General features: G+C 43.2%; 1 protein-coding gene across 1 annotated transcript; it reads right to left on the bottom strand.

The window, feature by feature from the left end:
* Positions 1-672: 672 nt before the first annotated feature.
* On the bottom strand, positions 673-17,405 carry oafa (OAF homolog a (Drosophila)). Its single transcript, XM_085796516.1, has 4 exons — positions 16,764-17,405; positions 3,773-3,907; positions 3,476-3,656; positions 673-2,640 (listed from the first exon to the last, which is right to left on the bottom strand). Exons 1-4 carry the CDS (start codon positions 16,992-16,994, stop codon positions 2,366-2,368), a joined length of 822 nt encoding a protein of 273 aa, XP_085652642.1. The 5' UTR covers positions 16,995-17,405; the 3' UTR covers positions 673-2,365.
* Positions 17,406-17,880: the final 475 nt, after the last annotated feature.

Below are 17,880 nucleotides of genomic sequence, written 5' to 3'. Positions count from 1 at the left end.
TTGAGGGGAGCCGGATCTTGGTGAGCCGTTCCTTTCAAAGAGCCGTTCAAAAAACTGGCTCGTTTGACTGATTTTTATATGAGTTTTAAGAAGCCAGCCTGGTGGTAACTAATTTTATCTTGGAAATAATGGGGTGAGATTTGGAACAAAATAATACAAAATTAGATATCCCACTAATATCTGACTTTGAATTATTCTGAAATATTGATTATAACCTCATTTGATATGTGTGGACTAGATTTTCATGTCTGAAATGGATTCATTGTAAATATTAATACCGCTGCAGCTCTGCTCTCTGAGGCAAAAAAAAAAAGAACGGTTCCCAGCTGCGACTCGGTTCCCATCGTTCATGTCAATGAGCCGTTATATAGAATCGGTTCGCTCGTGAACGTCACAACACTAATAGCAGATAGCACCATTCATATCCTAACATAGCTAGTGCATGACCTGGGTATGAACCGCAGGAGAGTTGGAGCGAGTCAATAAAAAGCTATTTCTCTCATGAGCATGATGAAATATTAGATTAACATTAGAGGCGAACATTAAAGAGCATATAAATGGCACCGAGGGGTTTTAATAAATGCTGATGCAGTTGCAATTCTCTACCCTCAGCTGTCGATTATACTGTCTAATAAAAGGCACGTAAATAAATACTTAGGCTATAATTGTAAATGCAGTGCAAAGAAAGACTTTATTGAAACAAGTAATGTAAAACAACTCTTAATGGTTCATTACCTAATTGCTTCATTTTCTCCTTATGGCAACTTACAGCATATCAACGACTCTTTCATAGAAAAAATATGTTTAAGAACTTAATCTACAATTACATAGAAAAGATATCAGTGGAAATGTTAAGGCACTTGATCACCAGAGAAGGCCACATATAGAAATGTTTCACTCATTTGGTTCTTTAGTTAGCAAGACATATTGACACACAAAACACACAAAAGAACATTTGACACATGGCAGTAAAGTCTGAAATGAAGATGGAGGTAAGGCAGACCAAAAATCATACTTCAACCTAAGGAACAGACAGAAGAAGAGAAAAATGAAATTTGGTCCCATGAGTTCAAGAAGTGCTCCTTAAATTATATATGTAAATGATCAGGGATTTGAGATGCATAAATTAATAACATTTAACTGTTGACATAAACAGACAAAAACAGGAAAACAGAATTCTGGCATTGGGATAAAAAAAGAAAACACAAGAAACTGAAACACTGCATAACCAGAAGGTGGCAGCATAGATTATTAGCAAGCTACACTGCAGTTTTATTCAATCCTATCATGGAAAAACACAGTAGCCTACTAAAGGGCCTGTTTCTAGAAGTGTGAAACTTTACACCATCCTTTGACTTTGGTTTACTTGACACTGAGAATGTGAGTGATGACCATGACGGGGTGACGCTGAGCTAAAACGGACCTACCAAATATGGAAATAAACATGTTGATCCACGAAGGGTGCAGTGCAACCATCATAACAAAAGTAGCATGAAATGTGGATGAAACTTGAATTCTTGAGGTTGAATCCAAGAGGTTAAAATGTTCTGACATTTGTTTGAATACGTCTTGGTACTGTGAATCTGGGGTTCGGACATGTAAATGTAAGAGCCTTGTTTAATCCAAAAAGGAGAGAAAATTGATGAGGTTATTTTTTTTAAAACAATATCATACATAAATCATCCACCATAATATCACTTTGCAACTAGAATAAATAAAGCCAGCATTGGAGAAGCATTTTCTTTGTCAGTCAGCTTACACGGTGTTTAGCTGGCTGGTTTCACAGACCTTAAGAAGAAATACAGTAAATCCACCATCCAAATTTTCCTTCACCAGGATGGAAGATTATGTTTATATGACTCCTCTGATCAGAGCAGGACTCTGTTTTTCCTCTGCTCGTGTTTAGTTGAGCAGAAATGCACTGTCCAGCTTTGTGCATAACTTAGCTTGTTTGAGAGGTTATTGTTGTTGGTCTCTGTCGTATGCTCCAATCATTTCTCCAAAAACAAACACAAAAAAAAGGCACAAAAGTGACAGTTTCTTGACAAAGTCACATTACAGCTGACAACGATATGTCATTTTCCCAGAAAAAAAAGGCTTTTAAGTTGTGGGTCTTCTTTTATTGCTGCATCTCTCCTTCCTTAAAGGTTTTGGTCTCATTTGGAACCTGAATTTGTTTCTGTTTCAGCATGAACATCTGGATCTCACCACTCCCCACCTGAGACAGCTTCACTCGTCATCATATAAACTGAGGTCCAGTGTTACTGTGTTTACTTTGAATAGCATGGGTGGAGAAGCATTGGATTGGCTGGGGGAAAAAAATAGCCTTTGCATTTCTCTATTCCTAACCATCCGGAACAAAATGCTAGGTCTCCTCATCCCATAGACACAGCTGTTTTTGGGGAACATAGTAGGTGAAATGGTAGCCCTTGCTGCAGCTTTTTATGCCACACTTGTATGTAGAGCCTTTGCCTGTGGTGTCCCTACTGCGACAGTACTTTAGCAGGCACGGGTACCACTCCAGACGTAGGCTGTATGTGCAGAGACAGGGCTGCCACAAGTCTTTTGTTGAGTGACAGGCCTGAAAACTGGGCACTTCTGTTGTTTGCGGCAGGACCTCAAAAATGGAGCCGTCCACTCCTATAACACAGGGAGGAGAGGACAGGAGAGGGGCATTATTGTCAAGAGCCTGTGGTATTAAAAACAAAAGCATGCTATTACACACTTGCGTGAATCATTCTCTTTCTAATTTCACTCAATTAAATACCATATTGAACTGGAGAGAGCGAACAAAGTGGCTAAAAAGGGGAGCGATGGGGCAGTAAAATGGGGGCTTTGTTATGCAAAGGAGGTGCTACTGTGATTGCCTCTGCAGATAACGGCGCAGAGCTAGTTTAATGCAAAAGAGTGCCCGGTGAACCGTGACGATCAACATTGTTTCCTGTTTAACAGTGCTGTCAGTGCACAATAGTGCTGTCATATGGATTCTCCTCAGCCTGGACAATTTGGACTTCATTGCTATTGAGATACAGGATCCCACTGTAAAGGCCTTTAAAAAAAAAGTTAAATAAGCCTTTAATAACATGTTTTCAATTTGGGAAACAGGACAGTACAGCATCTCAGACTGTTAGGAGAAATGTTCTACTCTACTCTTTCAAGGTTGAAGTGAGGAATGTTTAGGGAAAATTTAACATGGTAAATATAGATAGTAAGAACAGTAACTTATTCTTATCGCCAAAAGGGAAGAGATAATGTATGGGTTCATATCATTAAAATGGAGTGGGAAGAGGTGTTTAGGAGATAGAAACAGGGAAGGCAGGGAGTGTTGGGGAGATAACGCACATCAGAACAGAGACAATACAAGTTTAGAGACAATCAGGAGGGACGGGAGAGAAGTAAAGCGATAGGAGGACGCCGGACAGATATTTACACAATGTATCCCAGTTTGATAAACAAAGATAAGATGACCGCTGACCTTTGTCCAGCCAGTGTTTGACGTCTGACTCCCTGGTGTAGACGGCCTCTCTGGCCTCGCTGCACATGTTGTGGATATGGGAGCTGAGCTGCAAGGCCCGACTTAAGTTGACGGCCACGCTCATCGTCAGCTGCTCCAGTCCTCTCCGCTCCTCCGCCAAACGAATGGCCTGGGGATTTTTCTAAACGGAGAACACAAATAATCAGTGTTAAAAACCATGAGGTGCTCCGAGCTGTGTTCGTTTTATTTTTTTCAGAGCTGGTAAACACTCACAATTAAACAGAGGCCATGTCATACCTGTCTGAGGCGAGCCATCGACTCACTCGGGATGATCTCATTGCGGCTGAGGCGAGAGATGAAGCACAGGGCCTGGTACTGGTTCTGCCCTCTTTCCAGCTCGCCCAGGATCAGCGCTCGAAATATCTTCACATCCTGCAAGACACAAGGGGATGAGAGATGACCGGCTGAACGGATAAACATACGATTCCCAGAAAACGTTGATGTGGTGCATGAGGCGAGGTTATAATAACTTAATGTTTATATGTGCAGGCTCATACAGAGCAGAACAAATACTCTTTCCATTTTGGTACTTAATGTAGCACTTTTCCAGACACTCCAAGTAATTCAATATGTGGAGTTCAAAGATGTTCAAACAGCTGTCTGCCAAAAGTAAAGAGGGGTTTATGTTGACTACATAGTCTCATCTGACAGTTTGTTGATACTTTTTATTGTCTCTAAGCCTGTATAATGTTGCTCCAGTCATGCTCTGGTTATTTTTGCTGTCAAATTAAAGCTGCGGGGTCTTTTTTTCCCAAACTTATCAGAGATTCTCGAACAGTGAAGCATTTTACCATGCTGGTTTATGTGGAACTGCAGAAGTAGAAAAAATGGTGATAGCGGAGAATTAGCAAAAAAAAAAACTTGTTGCTGTTGGCAAGTGCGTGAGAGATCTGGCGCCAAACCCAAGGCCATAAAGAGTTCTGTGAGAGGGCATGCAAAGCATGATGGGAAGCTCCAGCAGTAGGGAGTGCAGAGCGGCAGACCTGTCTCCCTATTCATCAGACACCCTCCCCCCTCCTTGGCTTCAGCTTCAAGACAGACACACAGTCCCAAACACCCCTCCTCCGCTTTTCACACACCCCTCTGAAGTAAACAGGCCGAAGAAGAGTAGCAGTTTGAAGGCTTTCACTCTGTGAGCAGGAGGGACCGGAGGACAGATAAACTACCCAGTGATAACCCCATTGAGTCCTCCTTAATCTCTGGTCCCACTTCCTGTATGCAAACAGACAGCAATACAACCCTTCTCAAAGGTGTTAGTGCTCTGTGGGTCTTTGTAGACTACTTTGCATGATGGTTTCATAAGAACCACTTTTGTCTGCAAAAAGGGTTTCTGGCAGGCATACAGTACAAGCAGTGGTATTACACAAGACAATCATGCGATACTATTTGACCTTTGGAAGGCAAATTACTGAGCAAATATTGATTCACAGGGTTTATGTGATATTAACCCCGGATTTTTCACCTCTGAGCTGCTCACAGTGTGGACTTGGGGACTGTAGTGAAACAAAGAAAGTCAAAATAAAATGTTCTCATGCTGTGATAATAGCCTAGGCCTTATTATTATTATTTTTTAGAGAAAGTCTGAATGATTAAAGAGAATGTCAAGACTGGAGGAGGCATGGATTTATCACATTGAACAGAATGAGATGTAAAAATGACGGGGTAAAATCCAGATGGAGAGACGGGCAACAGTGCCATTTCCCCTCAAGTGTGGGGAGACGCAGAGGCCACGATTCACAGACCTCCCATATTGCAGACACATGGCGCTACACTAGGACACTGTGTGTGTGTACGTGTAAGTAGGCAGGGAGAGAGAGAGAAAGAAGGGGGAAGGCATTCGCGTCAGCCACAAGGATCTGCCCCAGGGCCCTCTGGGTAATTATAGAGAAGCAGCAACCCTGCCTTTTTGGAACTTAGTTAATGCCAAAGTGTGGACGCTGAGATCTCCTCCTCCTCTTGTGTCATTATGTGTCCAGATTAATGATTGTCTACTTCTGCTGCCCTGTATTTGAATTTAGGCCAAAAGGGCAACGTGGGGTCACCAGTGTTCGCCACCATGGCAACGTCTTCTGATGCAACTCATATTTTTTAGGATACGGTGCCAACTAATTTGCATTCTTGCAGAAATTTAGATGATAAAATCAAAACTACTATGTTTGCATGCTGAGTATGAAGCTTCTACAGCCAGCGGGTGATTAGCTTATAGCTTATCATGAGGAGTGGGAAGAGGCGGAACAAGCTAGCTTGGCAACAAACTCCGTTCAACCCACATCACAATCTTAAAAGTTTAATCATTAACATAATATACATTGTATTTGATTCACAGAAATAAAATGTTAAGGGACAATTTGTCATCATATGAAGGCTTGTATCTTGGGCAGGTGCAGGAACGTTCAGGAAACCCTGTCAAATAACTGCTCTCAGCCTAGAAATTAACATAGGGTATATCTTAGCTTACACCCCAGAAAAAAACACTATTATTATTATTACAATTTGATTGTTTGCAAGTGAAAAGATGACATAGAATATGCTAATGGATGGGATGGGGGGGTCTTGGTAGGCTACCTGTTGCCCCCTGTTGCTCTCCATGTTCAGATAAACTAAACTAAGCTAAGCTAAACTAATCAACTGCTGACAGTGCCTTTATTTCTTGGTGTATACAGACATTAGAGCAAGTATCAATCTATTATTTTATTCATACTGGTAATGAGTAGAGGACACTGCAAAATTGTCCTCAAAAGATTACAGTTAATTGTGACCTTCAAATGGCAATAATAAACCAGCCTGCCATTTAGGTGCGGCTGAGATAATAATCAGCATGGCTTCTACCAGCAAATAGAATAATAACAATGACATCATCTCCCCATCACCATCCAGACAGAAGCTGTTGGATTCAACTGTTTGTTTGGACAAGACTCGACTCACTTCTGCCTGCCTGAAAACCGGCACTGGCACATTCACATGCTCACACTGACTCTTCTGTGCAGGCACACTCAAAGTACGATTTAAAAAAAAAGAAGGCGGCAAGAGAGTAAAATGTGCAGCGGTATGATGAAAGGAGCGTTTACACCTGTTGTTATGATGACAGGTAGTATCCAAACACCAGGGGAGCGTGAGCTGTGAAAATGACTGATCAAACAACAGCTTGGTCTTTTTTAAAAGTCAGATTTATGTTGCACAAATTACCGTACCAAACAGACGACAAAGTTAATACCGGTGATGCATCCAAATACCGAAACACTAATGCAACTTTAGGACCATTCAGGCAAGTGGACCTGCCAGAGCTTGAAAAAGAGGAGTGAGGCAACTTCTACAAAACTTCTCCTGAAAGAAGTGCAGCCTATATCAGGAAAATGAGTCACCCCCCTAAAAGTTGCATTTCCAGAAGCCTACACAAAATTAAAGGTCTCCAGACCAACATTTAGAGAAAATAACCATGTATGCACATTAAGAATTAAAAGATTGACATTTCCACATCATGAAAAAAGAGGGGTAATACCATAATCAAAGGACAGTGCAGCCTTGAGTTTTTCCCCACCAGAGCAGTGTAAATGTCAGCATGGCTATAAATAATCCACACAAGTACAGATTCCTCAGCATCGCTCCCTGACACCCGGGACTTAGTCCATTTGCAGACAAACTACCTCTGGCCAAGGGCCAAACACATGTCTGTATTCATGCAGCTTGACTAGTGGGTCATACTAAGACCTGTTAAACAGGAGAGTGGTGGGGGGCTGTGGTGGTGGGCAACCTTTGGTGGGCCAGATTATTTAAGAGGTGCACAAAAGCCTATTCAGACACTCAAAGGGTGCCATTTACAGTGAACATTCTCCGTCACTGTAGTCGTAACCCACCTTGCCAAAGACTCTCTCTTCGCAGAGTGTGTACCTGGTTTACTGGCTCTGAAAACCAGAGCTGTCTCAAGTCCTGTAGTGAATGAAAAACATGGATATTTTCTGCGAGGGCTCTATAGCTTTTAAAAGCCATTCAAATACCACAGTGAAGTAGCGCAAGACATATAAATCTCACTTTGGATGTCATACTAACTGCGCCAAATCACGCTTGCATGCATGAATGGATGGACTTCAAAACCCACAAAAGTGCACGCGCACACACACATGCACAGACCCCCACACAAACACAATCAGTGTGCCAGTAGCTATCCCCTGTGCAGTCGTTTCTTCCTGTTTTCCAATCCCCTCTAAGACCCCCTGTCTGTTGATAAGGCTGATGGCTGGCTGGCTCGGGAGGACCGCTGGTGAGCCACGCTCTCTGATGAGTCATTTGGGATCACTGTGGGTTTGTGTGGGTTCTGAGCCTGAAATTTAGAAAAAAAAAATCTGACCAACAACTAGATTTTCTTTTTTTCTTTTAAGGCAGTGGGTAATAATCCTGCATTATGACATAAATCTAACATAAAAGCTCCTAAAGTCAGCAATGTACAGCCTTCCAGTTGAGACATGTGGCTTCTATTTGTACACACATAGGTGATGAGACACTGTATTGACTTTTTTTTTTTACTTTTAGACCCCCAACTTGCCTAAATGGCCCTTTTTCAGTTTATAAAAACAACATGTGGATCAACTATGTTTGGTGATGGGGAGGATATTTGCCTTGGTGCATGAGTGGAGCCCGGTCAAAAAAGCACAGGTGTAGGCAGGGATTAAAGATCATGTTGGGAGACGGAGCGAGAAAGGGGGAGACAGACTCACACAGACAAAAGGAGTGGGAGAAAAGCTGCGGCGCTAAGAAATGCTTGAGTTGAAACTAATTACAGAGGCTCCAAAGGCAGGAATGTGGAGTCACATTCGTGGGCTGGTCACACCTGGCTGTCCAAAGAGTGAACCAATTAGTAAACAGTGGCAGTGAATGGACAATAAAAACACTAGAGGCTACAGAAAGGAAACAGGTTCCCTATTTTCTTGACAACAATGAAAAGGTAACGTACATTCCCTCCCGCTGGAGTTTACACACTTAAGTTTTTAACATTAACGAAAGAAATGCAGCTGTAAAAAACGGCACCAACGGCTCCTCATTTATACTTTAAAGGCTTCGAAACCTGTGCAAAATATGTGCAGGCCACAATGAGGGAACTATTCGCTCACACAGAGCCTGGATACAATTATCCAGACACCCAAAACTGTTTATGGAGACTTTGCATTCAGGAAATGAGAGGGAGACAAACAGTGAGTGCTAACAGGGAAGGAAATGAGGCAGATAGATAAAGCATAAACAATAGAGACAGCTACAGCCCTATTCAGCCTCTAGCCGTTGTCCTGCAGCTTTCATATCCTGTAGCAGGACATGTACCAAACAGCTATTTTATGGGAAGGCATTGAAAAAATGATGTAATAATTCATTACTGTATGATTATTCTAAAAACTGCTGTTTCTTTTTTAGGAAAAAACGGTGTTGTAATAAATCCCCAGGTGTTGACTTCTTTTCACTTTTGCAAGAGAACTGAGGGAATTGTTGCTAGTGCCACATTGTGAAATATAATAAAATAAATTACTTTGAAAGTAACCAGGCTGAGCGAACAAAAGGGACACAGCCACGAATTTGACAAAAAGCCATTTCAGGACACCGTGTGGAGAACAGACAAGCTTTGGCAGAGTAAACCATTTGTTAGCTCTTCTGTTGCCAACTATCTTTAAACGTCTGAGGTAGATAAAACATGACAACTATGCACAACACAAGCCAAAACTACAGCCTCTTTGTCCATCAAAGAGACAGCAGGTTGTTACTGCAGCGCCACGCACCCCGCCCCAACCCACTGTCCCCGATCGGTGGGAAAAAAAAAAAAAATCAGAAAGGGTGGATGATAACTGACTCTTCTCTCCCTGCACTTCTATGGGAATGGAAAAGCTTTTTCTTTATCAGCAGCATTACAGATGAACATCTGTCCTGCTGGTGGGTGGGAGGTTGGGTGGGGTGGGGTGGGGGGGATAAAGGATAAAGACATCAACAGGGGCAGAGGGGCCATGAGAGGCCAAAGGGGGCCCATGTGGGGCCTTGGAGGGCCACAGAAGAAGCTTTTTCTTTTTTTTCCCCTGAGATTCAGAGTCAACAGGGAACAAAGGGTGGCCAGGAGAAAGACTTAAGTGGGCTCATCCGTGGAAACGTCCACGGCCTGCACACACTGCATAGAAAGATGCAGAGGGAGTGGAAACAGAGACAACGTTACATGGGAACCTACAGAAATCTGCAATAACTACAAATAAATTAATGTTCATTTATATTCCAGGTGATACAACAAGACAATTAAAGTGATAGTTCAACATTTTTGGAGATTGGCCCATTGCCAATACATATAGGAGTAGGTTTGTTACCTTTAATTGTTCAGAGCTATGCTATAGGCTAATGGAATTTCTTGGTTCAAACTCATCAAATACACAAACCAACAACTCCAAAACGCTCTCGTGGACAAGTTGTGACCTGCACATTCACTATGCTATGAGATAATAACAGAACGTTACGAGATGGAGTCGTTTTCGAGGTAAATTGCAAAACCTCTGATGCACATTCCCGTCAGAGGCAGTTTTTCGGCAACCAGTCTCTGCATTTACCTCAAAAACAACTCTGTTTTGTAACGTTGTGTTATTATCTCATAGCGTGGTGAATGTGCAGCTCACAACTTGTCCACGAGAGCGTTTTGGAGTTGTTATATTGTGTATTTGATGAGTTTGATGAGGGAAACCAAGAAAATTCCATGAGCCTCCGTAGCGTAGCTCTGAGCAGCTCGCGGCTCTGCTCCGCCGTTCTAAAAATAGCTTGCACCAACAATTAAAGGTTAACAAACCTACTCCTAAGACTATATGGATTATGGCAATTTGCCAAAATGTTGAACTATCCCTTTAAGCTCAAGCAGTGATTACTTTCTTGAGCAGTGCAGTCCCTCTGAATTGCAATTCATGTTTAGGTTTTGCAACGCACTGACTTATCTGTGGAGTTTCTCCCTCCCACACGGAAAAGCGCCACAGCTTAATGAGGGGAAATGAGTAGGAGTGCAGGTCTTCTGTGGTGCTGGTCAATGTAAACAGCAGCTTGAATATCACAGCATTTGTTGTGGTCAAGGAGGAGGAACTGAATGAGTTGTTTCACTCACTCTGGGAAAAGTTTATCACATGCATTGTTTCGCTGACTGGTGACTCGCTGATGACTCACAGTGAACTTTCCTCATGGTAGAGACTCATGTGCCTCTAAGCAGTAGGCCTATGTGAAATTGACAACATTTCCTGGTGACACTTCTCTGTAAAAAAGACTTTACAAGTTTGTGCAAGTGACAGCGTGGGATGGTGTTTCAGGTTTGAGTGAGAAACAAGGTGTGGCAACAACAAAAAAAAGGGCACAAAACATTCAGACTGCAACGACTTGTAACTGATGTACAGTACCTGCAATTAGGGGAAAACAAAACTGACGGTTGCTTCGTTTGGCAAACGTTGGTATTTCCCACCAAAAGAAACGAGCATTCCCACGCAGGAGAGATTGCCTAATGTCTAAGATAGGCTACGCTCCAAATCCATTTCAACAACCTTCATGAATGATGCAGTGTGTGAAGGCTAATGGTCACCTGACAAAATGGGTCACAGATACTGTGTATCCCAATGGGAGGGCAACACAGACGAGCCAACCAACCTGCCTCCCCGCCCCCGCCATTCACTCTGCTTTTGACATAGCGCACGAGGGTGTGTGAAGAATCTCTCGATTCATTCTTACAGCGAGCTTACTGTTGGGCGTATCCATAAAGCCTCTGTACTTTGAAGACAATCAGAATATACACTAGGGTGAACTGACCTGCGGGCAACACAGCCCCAGGCTGAAACACAATCCTGCTTATAAGGCAGAAACAACATGAGAATGAATTAAAAACTTTCAAAAAAGAATTTCATTCACACGATAGTGCCACTGCTTACAAAACTCAAGCCAATTTAACATGACAATGTGAGTGTCAAGTGACTTCCCAACATCTGTTGCTCCCTTGACCTATCTGCACAGCATGGGGTCATGCCATGTCTGCGCTGATGCAGATATATTAACATCTTTCCTTAACGGTGGATAACTTTGAAAATAGTGAACAGTTATGTGATCATGTGATTAAAAACCTATTGGCTTGAATGTGTAAAAGCTTTTCCACTGTTCTGGCATGTGTGGGGGACAGCAGACTACTTGAAAATGATCTGAAAACACTAGTGTGGGAGGAAAGCTTTTTCATATTTTACAGCCTTTTTCAAATTATTCCACACAAGATGTTGAATAAATCAAAACAGACAGGAAAAAGGTTAGAAAATGCTCTCAGATGTTATATTACAAAAGCCAGTGTGCATGTAACTGTAGATGTAGAACGGCCTTCTGTGGTGTGGTCCAGTCCAGACTAGAGTGTTTCTCAAACTGTCTGAGTAACCACAAAGACTAATAGTATTGTGTTGTTTTCCATTTAAGTATATCAACTCGTGTAAATTTAAACATTATTTAAATTCACTGTTTTACAGTAGCTGTAGTTGTATTTGACTTTTACCACACTGCCACTCAGGAAGCTTTCAGTCAATGTTTCAACCTTAAGTCAAACAAGGTCAGTGTGACATTTGAATGGATATGTGGATGAAATGGGTTTTTCTTCTCGACCCTGGGACTGTGCTAAATGTCCCCAGTTATCAGCAGCATGTTACCTTCCAAACAAAAACAGCTGACAAGATCACGGACCAGAGGATTAAGACCAGATCAGTAAAAGGAAAAAATCAAGTGAAACCACTGGCATAACAGACAACTACTAAGCTTTCCAAGTAATGAAGTCACCGCAACTGAGACTCTGGTGCATGTGATGACATCCAGCCACTGTTCAGATGCGTCTGATGAATTTAATGCTACATAAATTGCACCACATATAGTGGCATGCAGTGTGATGTGTTTAAAACACTGTCCTGAATCTGAATGATTAGGGTCAGTGCCACAGTACCTGGTTTGAATCCCTGTGTACAGACATTTTACAGCATGCTTTTGTCCTACTCCCTGTCACGGCCGTAGCCAGCTACATTTCTGTGAGAAAAAAATAGAAGAAGCCACAGGACCTAAATAACATGATAAACATATCGGTCAGCTTTTATTTTGAAATGACACGCAGGGAATTGATGTATCGGCGGAACGCAGAAAACTGAAGTTGAGATGACGGGCGCCTTGGTTAAAACGTGTGTGTGTGCGCGCCAGTGCGCGGGGGGGGGGGGTCAGTTATAGCGTCTTTTGCACACACATCCATAACTTTCACACATCCCCCAAAATCCTGCCAAAATACTATTAAAAATAAATAAATAAAATAAAATAAAACAAAACATTTAAGTGTGACAAATCTGCAAGAAAGTAAGAAATCCGGAAGAGGGCAAATACTTTTTCACTGCACTGTATTTAATGGAGAGGGAACAATAGCTACCTGATGTTAAAAGGCTGAAAACCACAGGACAAGTCTGTCCTGCTGGTCAGCGGTGTAAGGCTCAATCAGCCTCCTGTCATAACTAATAGGTCTAAGTCTACTTTAGATAATTGTGGGTCATTTTGATGTAATTATGTAGCTAGATGGGTCCAAAGTGATGCATAGTAAAATCATGAACTAACTGCGATAATTATTTTTTTTGCATGGGGTGAAAGAAATTCAAGAACAGATGAAAAAACAAATAATTGACACCTACTGCACCCCCCCCCCCCCTCTCCGGACCTCACCAATTTGAAAACCCTGGCTACGGCCCTGCTCCCTATCCATGTGTGCCCCCTCTCTGTTCGCTGTCCAATCAAAACAAAAAAGTATAGTAAAAACTAGTACTGAAATAGTATCCCTTTTGGTTTTGGGGATGTTGGAGAGGTTATGAGTGGAGCCGTGTAGGGCTGTCACAATCATGACATTTAGACGATTAATTGCCATACAAATAATTGCAATTAACAATTTAATGTTTCTTTAGTGTTTCTGATCATTTTATGCCATTATTATAGTATAAGCCTAAACATAGTTTAATAATAGACCATACACCTTAGATGAAGAGCCATTTATTGGCTTTGCAACTAAATCCGTGATGCTAAATAGATCCTCATCACAATGTGATTGTCAAATATTGGAAATTAAGCACCTCCAGATAAACAGTTTGTGGCTCCACTCATGTGCCATAGCAGAATAATCATCACCATTAAAAGAGGGCCAGTCAAACCTCAAATGGTGGAAAACAAGGAGGAAATAGTGATGAAATATGTCATTTCTGTTAGTTTCATCCAGCTGTTTTATATAGATGAAGGGAAAGCATTTTAATGATTATACACAAAATAATTGCAGTCAGCTCAAATAAATGCGATCAGGCGATTATGTAATAATTATGACAGGCCTAGCTCTGTGAGGTTTATTTTAGTAGTTAAGTGGTCCTCTTCTCTGAAAACATTTGAGAAGTGCTTTTGCGGAAGGATGTAGATAACTGGATCCTAAAAATGAAACCTTCCTCAACGGCTAAATGGGCAGAGAGGCCTGTGAGGCCACTTACATTCCTGCATTGATCAAACCCACTAGTTAGACATGAAAGCAATACACACAGAGTACAAACTGATTAGCCTCTCCGACAGAGTTTTAACATCTGGAAAGAGCCAGAACTGCCTCTCAGATATGTGAGACATTTCCCTTGGATTAATCTCCAAGAAGTGGTTTGTGTTCAAGCTCAAGGTCTCAGACTGTGCGAGACTGTAAATCGCTGCAGTGGTTGCTGAAGGAAAAAAGAAAAAGAAAAAGCTCTGCATTGAATCTACGACTTACAAATGACTTCAGGGGAACTGTCATTTCTAGGCTACAACAACACATCTGTGCTCCGATTTGTCTTGGGTTGCAAAACTGTACATTGACGTTGCGCATGTGGTCAGGATATGACCCGAATACTGACAGATCACTGCAATTTGACATAATTGGGAGTAGATCCGGCTGTGAATACTTGACTGTGAGATAAGAAGGGAATGATGAAGGCACTTGGCTACACAGGGAAGACTTCTGAGAAACTTCAGCCAGCTACAAAAACACTCTAATACTGGATGATTCCCTCTCTCCCACGATGCCCTTCTTTTCATAAAAACGATCACATTTCTAACGTTCAAAGGTTTGAAACTGAACTGACAGTCCCGTCCGACATGTAGACATTTATTCAACATGACACAGAGGTGTCATGACCAAGCTCAACCACATCATCTTTTCCACATGTCCACATGCCTTCGGAGCGAACGTAACCCCCGCTGAAATCACAACACGGCTGATTTTCACAGTGATTCATTGCTTGGATAAGGTTGACTAAACTTCCTACTCACATCCAGCAGACCACTCCACCAGTGTCTAATGGTTTTAACATTTAGCATCACATCTCTGCCACGTATTCACAATAGCAAGCAGAGAGAGAGCGAGGAGCCAGCAGCAGGCCTGGGGATTATTTTGTAAAGAGCTTCCAAATGAAGTTCATGAGACTTTCAGATTCAACTTCACCGGGAAACGCCCACTCACTGATAAGTAGCACGAACACACCTTCCGAGGAGGGTGTGTATACCCGTAAAGTGCCTAACCACCTTTAGCTGTGTAGTTCATTATACCTCTCCGGTGTTTAACAGCCCTGTTAAAACACTCTTCTTCCCACATGCGTTCATCTGGACTGTATATCCATGGCAGCTGGAAGTGACAGCTCATCCAACTTTCCATAAATCTTGGAGATACTGCACAAGAGCTGAATAAAAAACACATGTAGGAGAGATGAGGTAGGGGGCTGCAGGAAGGAGAGAATGGGAGACCGAGAGAAGGGGGAGAAAGAGACACAGAAAGAGGGGAAATTTGGGGGGGGGGATGGAGGGGCAAGGAGGCCGACCTACAACTGGAACAGATAAATCAGGCAGCGGAAAAGTAAAGTGATCTAAGAGGTCCTGTTGGCTTTATCCGAGTAAACAAAACCATATGTGCATGTAAGTGTGTGAGGGGAGGCAGCAGCAACGTGGGGGCGCCTTGCCTGCACATCCCAGGCCAACAAGCCAATTCTCCCCTGCTTTGCTGATCAGTGTATGTCTCTTTTCTGTTGGTGTGTCACCACCACCAGTGACTGGGGGGGGGTTGGGGACACTGCCTCCTCTCTTTCAACTCTAAATTAGCTGTTTTGGTTAGTGAAGCAGACGTGCAGATCAAAAAGGTCAGACATGCCCACTTAATCCTGGTAAATCTCCCCCTTCACATCTCGCAAGCCTGTCAGCTTCTGTGTGACAGCAACCATCACAGACACATGCCTTTGCTCTGTGCATCCCCCCCCACCACCACCACCACCACCCACCCTCCGTCCCTCCTTTACGCTCAGCAGTTGTAGTTTTCCTTCCAGTGACTGACATTTATGCGTCTCAGAGTAGTGATTGTTAAAAATGAAACAGGGTCGTCTTTCTCCCCACCAAGAATTTTTGCAAATGCAGAGCCGGTCAGTGGAGGGACACTCGATCGGCTTGTCTACTTTTAGAAGAATGCTAAATAAGGCTGCTGGAGATCGGCTCTACGCTGGACCCTGCGAGCGGCGGCGTCTGCGGCGGAGGGGGGGTGGGTTTTGAGGCTATTGGGGTCTGTGGGCAATGGGCATCCACATCTAAGGAGCAGCAGCTGTCTTGACCTCTGCAGGACTCACGCTGGGATGGAAAAAAAAAAGATGAATGGAACTCCAAGTTTGTGAGATATCAAATTCTGTCCTGGCAGGAACCAATTAAGTGAAAGTGAAACAGACTGGGGCCCATCAGTGGTCCCTGAGACGCTCCGAGGCCCCCCCCAAAGCAAACAAGGAACAAAGTAATTTGGGTTTTTATTAAATTTTAACAATGACTGGCACTGAGGGTGACTGATCTCATTGAAATAACTGTCTACTCACATCTACATCAGTGCCAGTTTTGTATGAATGTGTTTATTTGATGTCCTTGTATACCTTGGGGACCTGCTGTGGAACTGAACTGAACGGCCACTGATGGGACCCCAGACTTTATTTTGGAAACCATGAAGTGGGCTCAGTTGCAACAAGTTCTAGTTCAGGCAAACTGTACAGTTACAGAGTAATTTGAGAGTTTCTACCAGCACCTTCCAGGTCTCATACCATATGTGTGTGTGTGTGTGTGTGTGTGTGGTGGGGGGGGCGTCCCCTGAAGGCACCGCAGCGTTTAGTCAAAGCGGTAAACAGGACAGACCACCACCACCACCACCACCTCTTCTCACCTGTTTGAAGTCCGCCACAAAGGTGATGAGTGTCCCATCTCCCTGCTTGAACTCCAGCGATATCGAGTCTTTCTCACTGTCCGCCTCCAAAACCTCCTCGGTCACCAGTCCGTCAGAGAGCCGGACCCGGACCCGCAACTCCGAACCGAGTCCCACAGCGACCACCAGCACCAGGGCGCAGAGACGGGTCAGCGTCCGAACAGAAGCCGCACGGACGCAACTCGCAAACATCCCCAAAGACGCAGAACTGAACCCGGCAGAGGAAAAACTGGTGGTGAAGTCCAAAGATCTGCGTTCATATCCCCCGTAACTAGTTATCTCGGACTTGTCGTAAAGTCTTTCTTCTCCTTCATATTATTAAAAAAGCGCGGTGGTTTGTGGTTTGCGGGTCTCAGTCCCATATGGACCCTTGTTGTCCCTGCGCTTTCCGCAGTTATAGAAATCAAGACGACAATCCAAGTCTTTAGTTTAAAAAAATCTCTGCTTTTCACTCCTGGGATCCTGGTTCACCTCCACTCAGACTCTCTCTCTCTTTCTCTCTTTCTCTTTCTCTCTCCGGTGATCAGATCATGCGCAATCCAGTTCTCCTCTCCTTACGGCCAACAGTCCGGTGATCGCACGTTGCTTCTCATTCTGCTTTGTGTTGATATTCCCGTCTTCTTCTTTTTTTTCTCTCCTCCTCTGCAATTCATGCAGCCCCGTCACTTCCTACCCGTCGGTATCCCACTGCTCCAAACTTTCTGTGGCGTGTGTGTATGTGTGAGTGTGTATGTGTGTGTGTGTGTGTGTGTGTGAGAGAGAGTGCGGTGATGGCAGTAAACTCTTAAAGCCATACCACCCTCTGAAAACTCTGCCCATCCCCCTAAAGGCCTCATGTGATCCCCTGCACTCCGGCGAGTAGGCTGGGACTGATAATACCCCCCAACAATTATAACAAAGGTGTTGTAAGGATTTAAGTAAATCACAGCTCTGTGTGGATGTTGTTCTCACCGTGTAGGGATAAATAAAAGGCACTGGGTAAACTCTAACCTGCAGCTGCTGGGGATCAAAAAGCAAACAGACTGTTGCTTTAAAAAAGAAAATGAGAAAAATATCCACAACCCAAAACTATAACAGT

The sequence above is a fragment of the Trachurus japonicus genome, chromosome 13 (assembly GCF_045865225.1).
Source record: "Trachurus japonicus isolate A0001 chromosome 13, Traja_1.0".
Lineage (NCBI taxonomy): Eukaryota > Metazoa > Chordata > Actinopteri > Carangiformes > Carangidae > Trachurus > Trachurus japonicus.
The sequence above is the reverse complement of the archived record's forward strand: the minus strand, read 5'-3'. Positions and strand labels throughout refer to the sequence as shown.

Bases quoted from the DNA above. Each gene is read 5' to 3' on its own strand.
- oafa (XM_085796516.1), bottom strand. From the start codon at position 16,994: ATGTTTGCGAGTTGCGTCCGTGCGGCTTCTGTTCGGACGCTGACCCGT. The intron at 3,908-16,763 runs GTGAGAAGAGGT...TGTGTCTTGCAG, and splicing joins TTGTGGCGGACTTCAAACAG to GATGTGAAGATATTTCGAGC. The intron at 2,641-3,475 runs GTCAGCGGTCAT...CCTGTGTTATAG, and splicing joins CAAACACTGGCTGGACAAAG to GAGTGGACGGCTCCATTTTT.